The sequence below is a fragment of the Salvelinus fontinalis genome, chromosome 29 (assembly GCF_029448725.1).
Source record: "Salvelinus fontinalis isolate EN_2023a chromosome 29, ASM2944872v1, whole genome shotgun sequence".
NCBI classification, from domain to species: domain Eukaryota; kingdom Metazoa; phylum Chordata; class Actinopteri; order Salmoniformes; family Salmonidae; genus Salvelinus; species Salvelinus fontinalis.
The window spans coordinates 43,023,493-43,032,564 of record NC_074693.1 but is presented as its reverse complement, the minus strand read 5'-3'; the positions used below and the strand labels follow the sequence as shown (position 1 = coordinate 43,032,564).

Genomic DNA, 9,072 nt, shown 5'->3' with positions numbered 1-9,072 from the left:
GCCCATTATATTAGGCTATTACTGGGCTATACCAACCAATAAACGAGACATAGTTTGAAGCAGTGGTGTAAAAATACTTTAAAGTACTACTTAAGTAGTGTTTTTGGGTATCTGTACTTTACTTAACTATTTATATTTTTGACAACTTTTACTTTTAATCCACTACATTCCTAAAGAAAAGGTACTTTTACTCCATACATTTTCCCTGACACTCAAAAGTACTCTTTGCATTTTGAATGCTTAGCAGGACAGGAAAATGGTCAGATTCACGCACTTACCAAGAGAACATCCCTGGTCATCCCTACTGCCTCTGATCTGGCTGACTCACTAAACATACATCCTGCATTTGTAAAGGATGTCTGAGTGTTAGAGTTTGCCCCCTGGCTATCCGTAAATTTAAAAAACAAGAAAATCGTTCCGTCTGGTTTGCTTAATATGGGAAGGAAGGAATTTGAAATTATTTATTATTCTATTTTTGATACTTAAGTATATTTAAAACCAAATACTTTTAGACTTTAACTCATGTAATATTATACTGGGTGACTTTTACTTTTACAGCCACCTCCACCTCTGTTCCTCATAACCTTGGAAGAGAAGAGCCAGCCCAGGTTAGCTTAGAATCCTACCCTCGCCGCAGGTTTTCTGTCCAAAAACATTCATTTAAAAAGCAACTGGTTCATAGGAAGGAAGTGGTTGGAATACTCTGTTACTGCAGATGCTATAATGGTTTTCTTGGTAGCCTATTGGTTTTCATACCTTATTCTATCGCTAGAGGACTCCTGATATTTCAGGAGTGATAAGTAGAATTTTTGTCTTCATCTTGTTGTTGCCTAGTACAAGTCTTTTTGCTAGCTAGGGCCATCAGAGGCTGTATTGAAGCGGGAGTGGTTCCTCCTCTCCAAGACAATCAACATTTAGTACCGGGAGGTGTGTTCTTCACCTTTGCATGGCAATTAAATTAGTATTAGTACTTCAGTCCCCCCTATTTTCTCAGTGGCAGCTGTGAGCGGCGGTCTTGTCAAAAAACTAAGACCGTCGCTGAAACAAAGAAGTTTCTGAGGGCAGTTGTTCTGCGGAGTTCTTCGACGAAAGGAAGGAGAGGAAGGCTCCATATCACTCTCTCACTTGAGTATTTTAGCTAGTTATTTTCTGATTATTTCATTTTGCTCTTTTTTTAAAATCCTTTTTCTCCCCAATTGGTAGTAGTTACTGTCTTGTCTCATCGCTGCAACTCACGTACGGACTCGGGAGAGGCGAAGGTCGAGAGCCATGCGTCCTCCGAAACGCAACCCAACCAAGCCGCACTGCTTCTTGACACAATGCACATCCAACCCGGAAGCCAGCCGCACCAATGTGTCGGAGGAAACACCGTACACCTAGCGACCAGCATGCACTGCGCCCGTCCCGCCACAGGAGTCGCTAGTGCACGATGAGACAAGGATATCCCTGCCGGCCAAACCCTCCCTAACCCGGACGGCGCTGGGCCAATTGTGCAACGCCCCATGGGCCTCCTGGTCGTGGCCGGCTGAAACAGATCCTGGGCTCGAATCCAGAATCTCTGGTGGCACAGCTAGCACTGCGATGCAGTGCCTTAGACCACTGTGCCACCCGGGAGGCCCTCATTTTGCTCTTTTGTAGCTTTGGCAACTACGTCGCGGTGGTGGCACAGGCGGAATCATTTCTCCTAAGTAGAGATTTTCTCTTTCTCCCTCTCTCACCTGTCAATCTCCTCATTTGAATTCCATGCTGTCACTGTCACTTGGCCACTCAAGCTTAACAATGTTGTCATCAATCGTCCACCAGGTGTCCTTAGAGAGTTCCACAATGAGCTTGACCCCTTGATTAGCTCATTTCCTGATGATGGTTCACCGCTCTTCATACTTGCCGACTTCAACCTCCCGACGCCTGCCTTCGATTCCTTTCTTTCCAACTCTATCTTTCCCCTCCTTGCCTCTTTTCACCTCACCCTTTACCAGTCCCCTCCCACTCACAAGGCAGGCAATACGCTTGACCTCACCTTTACTAGAGGCTGTTTGCCTACTAATCTCACTGCAACCCCCCTTCAGGTCTCTGATCACTACTTTGTTTCCTTTTCTGTGTCGCTTTCCTCCAACCCTAGCCACTCAGCCCCCATGCACCGTTGCAATCTTTGCTCTTTATCTCCCACTACTCTCTCCTCTTATATCCTATCATCTCTCCCTTCTCTCCCTAAATCCTTTTCCTTCCTGTCTTCTGATTCTGCCTCTTCGACCCAACTCTCCTACCTTTATGTATCCTATGACTTGCACTGTCCCCTTTCTTCCCGGGCCGGCTCAGCCCTCCCCTTCGGTTCTGTGGCTGAGGGACTCATTGTGAGTTTACAGAACAGGGCTGCGGGCAGTTGAGTGAAAATGGAGGAAAACTAAACTTCCGGAGAACCTATCATCCTTTCACTCCTTCCTCTCTACCTTATCTTCCTCTGTATCCACTGCTAAAGCCACTTTCTATCACTCTAACCCTAGGAAACTATTTTCCACCTTCTCCTCCCTCCTCCCTCCACCTTCAACCCCTCCTCCGTTTATGCGGATGACTTTATCTACGACTTTGAAAAGAAGGTTGACAATATCCTCATTCACTCAGCCTACTGAGTCCACTTGTCCCACTCACACGGAACTCCCTGACGCCTTGACCTCTCTCCAGATTAAATCTTGCGACTAGTGACATCCGGCCGCCCGACAATCTGCCCGCTCGACCCCATTGCCTCCTCCCTTCTCCAGATCATCTCTGGAGACCTTGTCCCGTTCCTCACTTCCCTCATTAACTCGTCCTTGACCACTGGCGTCCCCTCTGACTTCAAAATTATCCGATTCACTCCCCTCCTCAAGAAACCAACTCGATTCCTCTGACGTCAGAAACTACAGACCGGTAACCCTTCTTTCTTTTCTTTTCAAAACCCTTGAGCGTGCTGTCTCTGATCAACTCTTTTGCTATATTTCTCAGAACGATTTTCTTGACCCTAACCAGTCAGGCTTCAAGTCAGGTCACTCAACCGAGCCTGCTCTTCTCTGTGTCACGGAGGCTATCCGCGCGGCCAAAGCTAACTCTCTCTCCTCTGTTCTCATCCTCCTAGATGTATCCGCTGCCTTCAACACTGTGAACCATCAGATCCTCCTCTCCACCCTCTCATGGCTGTACACTTGGATTGCATCCTACTTGGCAGGCCGCTCCTACGAGATGACGTGGAGAGGATCTGTGTCTGCACCACGTACTGTCACTACTGCTGTCCCTGAGGGCTCGTTCCAAGCCCTCTCCTCTCTAAGCCCTCTCCAAGTCACTCTGCTCCGGTATATCCTCACATGATCTCTTCTATCATTGCGATGCGGATGACACTCAACTACTTTTCTTCTTCCCCCGTTCTGACACCCAGGTGGCGACACACATCTCTACGCGCCTGGCAGATATCTCAGCTTGAGTGTCGGCCCACCACCTCAAGCTCAACCTCGACAAGATGGAGCTCCTCTTCCTCCTTGGGAAGGCTTGCCCACTCCAAGACCTCTCCATCACGGTTGACAACTCCATGGCACCCCCCTCCCATAGTTCAAAGAACCTTGGCGTGACCCTGGACAACACCCTGCTGTTATCTGCAAACATCAAAGCAGTAACTCGCTCTTGCAAGTTCATTCTCTTCAACATCCATAGAGTACGACCCTACCATACACAGGAAGCGGCGCAGGTCCTAATCCAGGCACTTGTCATCCAGAACGCCACAGCCTGCCTGGTGTTCCACCTTTCCAAGTTCTCCCATGTCACCCCGCTCCGCCGCACACTGGCTTCCAGTGAAAGCTCGCAAGACCATGGTACTTGCCTAAGGAGCAACAAGAGGTACTGCCTCTCCCTACCTTCAGGCTTTGCTCCAACTCTAAACCCCAACCAGAGCACTCCGTTCTAACACCTCTGGTATCTTGGCCCTCCCAACCCTACCCCCGAAAAATCATAATCCTGAACACTCGCACCTGACCCCCCCCCCCCCTTACTTGCTCTGACTTTACTGATCGCTACTTTATTGAGGAAAAATGTACCACTGTGACTGAGATATGTGGTTGTCCCACTTAGTTACCTTAACTTGAAACAGTGTGAATAATGCGACAAAGATGTGCTTTTAATACAATACGTTGGCTAACACATACAAAGCAGAAATATGACTGTTTACAAATAATCTGCGGGACAACAAAAACAATTTTCATCCCAAAATGGAATTTCTGACCGCCCGCTCCCAACCGCAGCATGAAATATTCCGAATGCGCTGCAATGATCTCTGTCGGGACCCGCATTCTCTCTACTATGAGGCAACTGTTTTAGCTGATCAGTATGTCTGTGCCACCAATCAGTCATAGCGGTTAAGAAAAAATACGAGTTGACATCACCACCACTGTCATCTATTTCTTGTTACGATGGATGTAGCTATGATTATAAACGATAATCCTCATAGCCTACATGTTTCATTTCTTCGTAAAAGCACATAGATGTGTATGAAACCGCAAGCAAAAACGTTGAAACTGGTCATGTGCCTGCCTTATTGCCTTTCGAATTTTGTGTAACATCAGTCAGTAGTCTAGTCAAGGAAGCATCATGCAGATTATATTGGTACACTCCAAAGACCAATACCATCGCCAAATACCTTGAGTTGGTACCACCCAGCATATCTAGAAGGAAGTGTAGGTATTTCATACCGAACCCCTCCTTTTAGATGATGTCGAGGCTCTCTCTACATCACGATTTCAATGGTAGAGTTGAACCGCTAGGGGCAAAAAGAGGTCGATTTATTTAGTACTATAAAACCAACATACAATCACTTTTACAACGAACTGTCAAAATTAAGACTAGAATTGACGTGTTTCACTATAACTAAGCCTAAAACATCTGTTTTTCGAATATTTTTCTTCTTCTTCGTGAAAGTTACTATTTAAAGGTGGTTTCAATGCTGTGAAAAACACTTGTACTGCACTAGAGTACAAACATCGATATTCCCAAAATGTAGCATGTATTTATTTATAGTAGGACTCTTATTTTTAGAAAAAATCATCCGGGATCGTGCTGCCAGCATAATATCCCGCTGCCAAGAGAACGGTAATGGAAACTGCATAGTACAACAGACATACACGAGAGAATGTTCCTACTTGTCCTCCGATATTTTTTTTGTAAGATAATTAATTGAAATATAAACTTTTAAAAAGGGTGGGGCATATCAGTATAAACTATGTTAAACTGATGAATTAATGTTTGCTTAACTCAAAAATGCCATACATCCTAATAGGATCTCTCCCCTATTTTCCTTCATTTGAACCTTCTGGGTAGGCTGGAGCGGCTGGACCAGTAAAATGCCACAAAATACTTGTAATTTTTCTAAAATTGGTGGCATTTTCATAAAAGCCAGTAGCCATTCCACCGAATGCTAAACTTTATACTAGGAGGATTATGACATATCAAGGGGGAAACAGATGAAAAAATAGTCAAAATATTTTATATCAGTGAAAAAATTGTTATAGGCACACAGAAAAAATGTAATAGATTGTAGTAGAGGTGAATGCAAATCTACTATTGTAGTGCCCTGATCATTGTCATGAAATTGTTATATTACCAGTCTTGTTGAAACGTTTTTGAAAATGTCTGACTGTAGCCAAACCATTTTGATTGATACCCTTCGCCTGTTGTGATTGAGTTTATACCGTTATGATCATAGGCCTAAACTATAATATAGCTTCTGATCCCAATTGCTGCTATTTCTTCAGATCAAGCGTGACATAAATATTGGTCACACGTATGTATGTTTGTCTGTTTCTGTTTTCATTTGGGAGGTAACTGTTACACAAAAGCCTTATTATTATCTCAAGCAGAGAGAAGAGGCATCGCATTATTCCACTTTTACAGCTCCCCTGTGCGACTGGCTCCCCCGTGCGCACGTAAACCAATGGGATGACGAGAGGCGCAGTTTAAAAAGGAAGCCGCGAAGACGTTTCCGCTTATCCAAAACAAAACAAACGGGCAAGCCTAACGATACCGGACAAGAGAACGGTAAGCTGCACTCATATGACCACTAGCCAGCAAACGTTGAGTAATTGACACTAAGTTTGCACATTATTAGCAATGTAAATATCTTGCTATTGCTTTTGAATGACAAAAGCCATCCCTGCTAGCTAGCAGCGGGATAACGTTACAGGCCTCCCTGGAGTAAAAAGGCTGCTAACTAGTCATGCCTTCCACCAACCAAACCGAAGATGAAAGAACTTTGACGCTGTCCTCACTAACGTTACACTCGGGTTGTCATAAGCCTCAAGCGTATTTTGATTCCCTGATAGTTGATAATGACTAGCCTAGGTAGCAAATTGACTGAAATGTCTGATTAGCTAGCTAACACGATTTTACTAATTACCACTTGCCCAAACAGGAAATGGCTTCCATCATCTTCACTGAGAGAAATGCAACCCTCCATACACCTGCTCTGAAGATGCGCCAGCGGTTGCAATCTGTTCCAGGTACTCTGCCCTACTTACAATTGTCAATTATTTACCTTCGTTTACGTCTGCTTTGATAGAACTGTCTGTATGCTTCATAACCAAGGCTACATTGGGTGTTTTAACCACCATGAGAACAAATGCACTTCTGTTACCATCTGAGACAGTAAAATGTAAACGATTGTCCATGATTGTTATCAAGAGTGTATACTTTGCTCAACCTATTTACCACTTAAAATATATGCTTACAGAGAACCTCTTGAAGACCCCTGTGACTGGAAAGAACTTTCATGCTCCTTTACAGTCTGGTCGCAAGGCTTTGGGAGCAGTGAACAAGATCACATCAATACCAGCTGTAAATGGACAAGAGAAGAACAAACTCCTTGAGACACAGGTCATAAACTCACAATTTGACAAATTGTTTTTGCCAGGTGGTGTGCCTAGATCTGTATAGTAATCATGATTTTTCTCTCTTCAGGAAACAAAAGTTAAAACCCTCCCTCAGACCAAAGTAGAAGAATACCCAGATATTGAGAGGTTTATCCCCTATGACCCACTTGGTAAGTAAACTCTGGTGTTTTACCCTTTGATATCCTGCCACCTTTCTGATAACCACCCACTAACTTTTTTAATTATTTGTGGTTCTAGAGTTTGAGAACTCTGTCATCCCAGAGGATGTGGTTTGCCTGAGTCATCTTGTGCTGCCTGGACTGGTACGTCTCCCAGAAATGCAATATCTGCCTGAAGAGGACTTTGAAGTGCTTGAGACATACACATGTTTTTCTCCGTTGAAGAACCTACCTCGCTCAGGTTAGTTTCAGGATTTGGGGTTCAATTAAATAAATTGTCAGTTTGTCATTTCAGTTTCTTTTATTTTCCTCAGACAATTGTGCTACAGAATTGGATGCATTCCTTCAAACTATCAACAAGCTGACCATTGACCTGCCCCCAGAGATGGATGAATGCTGAGTCTATAGCTTTGTACCGCTTTTCACCTGTTCATCTTTTTTTTATCAATAAAGTTTGTTTATGAAATCCTGAATAGTGTTACTGATTTTTAATTTCATGTGTTGCATTGGCTGCTGCAAATCTGACACTTGCAAGATCATGCGGAAGTCTGACAAGTATTTTGGTCAACATTGCCTACCTATTCAAGGCATATCATTTAGGATATGTGTGAGCAGTACTGTCAGGAATTCTTTACCTGGTCCAAGACTTGTCTGTGCTGCTGTTTTGCTAACTATGGTCATTGATGCCCCAATGACAATGAGTTGGCAAGACTGCAGGAACAGAACTGGGGCCAGCCTAAGGGATTTCATGTAGACTACACTATTAACAGGAGTTACTGTTAGGTGTGGACTATACCAAGTACAGGATCTAGCATAACAATCTATGTAAAGCGTTGTACAAGATCTTCAGTTTCTTGGCAATTTGTCTCATGGAATAGTCTTAATTTCTCAGAACAATAATACTAATGCATTTAGAAGAAAGGTCTTCGTTTCTGGCCATGTTGAGCCTGTAATCAAACCCACAAATGCTGACGCTCCAGACACACAACTAAAGGCCAGTTTAATTGCTTTAATCAGCACAAGGTTTCAGCTGTGCAACGTAATTGCAAAAGGGTTCTCTAATGATCAATTAGCCTTTTAAAATGATAAACTTGGATTAATTAACACAATGTGCCATTGGAACACAGGTGATGGTTGTTGATAATGGGCCTCAGTACAACATCTAGATAATCCATTTAAAATCAGCTGTTTCCAGCAACAATAGTAATTTCCTACACTGTCTTTCTGCTCAATTATGTATTTCTATAAACAAATGTGCTTTTTCAAAACCAAGAATTTAAGAGACCACAAACTTTTGAATGGTAGTGTATATTGTGCATATACATGGTACTTTAATATAAAGCAGTCACAACAATACATAACCAAACACAAGCTATTTAATCCTAACCCTCAGCCCATCCCTATCACCATAGACCATCTTTTGGTTTCCATGTGCTATGTATTTTTCAATTGTGCTGTGATATACCATTTTTTAACCTTACAATCATATAGTATCCCCAGATTGTAAACTAAAGATAAACCTTTCCTATGAGTTTGTTGACCGACTATGGCTTTCCAAATCGCCCAACACTGCTATTTGTAACCTTTATTTCAATCCTGAACCTGTGACCAGAAACAAGCTACATAGGGGCAATACCAGAATAAATGATCTATTGATTGTCTCTGCAGCAAAATCTACAGAGATGAGATTGTTGTATGCCCCATATATACAGTTGAAGTCAGAAGTTTACATACACCTTAGCCAAATACATTTAAACTCAGTTTTTCACAATTCCTGACATTTAATCCTAGTAAAAATTCCCTGTCTTAGGTCAGTTAGGATCACCACTTTATTTTAAGAATGTGAAATGTCAGAATAATAGAGAGAATGATTTATTTCAGCTTTGATTTCTTTCATCACATTCCCAGTGGATCAGAAGTTTACATACACTCAATTAGTATTTGGTAGCATTGCCTTTAAATTGTTTAAATTGGGTCAAGCGTTTCAGGTAGCCTTCTACAAGCTTCCCACA

At 42.9% G+C, this 9,072-nt stretch overlaps 1 protein-coding gene across 1 annotated transcript; it reads left to right on the top strand.

The window, feature by feature from the left end:
* The first annotated feature begins 5,917 nt into the window (after window positions 1–5,917).
* On the top strand, window positions 5,918–7,533 carry pttg1 (PTTG1 regulator of sister chromatid separation, securin). Its single transcript, XM_055888002.1, has 6 exons — window positions 5,918–6,051; window positions 6,425–6,512; window positions 6,743–6,885; window positions 6,970–7,051; window positions 7,140–7,301; window positions 7,375–7,533. Exons 2-6 carry the CDS (start codon window positions 6,428–6,430, stop codon window positions 7,458–7,460), a joined length of 558 nt encoding a protein of 185 aa, XP_055743977.1. The 5' UTR covers window positions 5,918–6,051; window positions 6,425–6,427; the 3' UTR covers window positions 7,461–7,533.
* Window positions 7,534–9,072: the final 1,539 nt, after the last annotated feature.

Excerpts from the sequence above, each read along its gene's own strand:
- pttg1 (XM_055888002.1), top strand. The coding sequence starts at position 6,428 with ATGGCTTCCATCATCTTCACTGAGAGAAATGCAACCCTCCATACACCT. Across the intron at positions 7,052-7,139 it reads TATCCCCTATGACCCACTTG|AGTTTGAGAACTCTGTCATC; the intron begins GTAAGTAAACTC and ends TTGTGGTTCTAG. Across the intron at positions 7,302-7,374 it reads GAAGAACCTACCTCGCTCAG|ACAATTGTGCTACAGAATTG; the intron begins GTTAGTTTCAGG and ends TATTTTCCTCAG.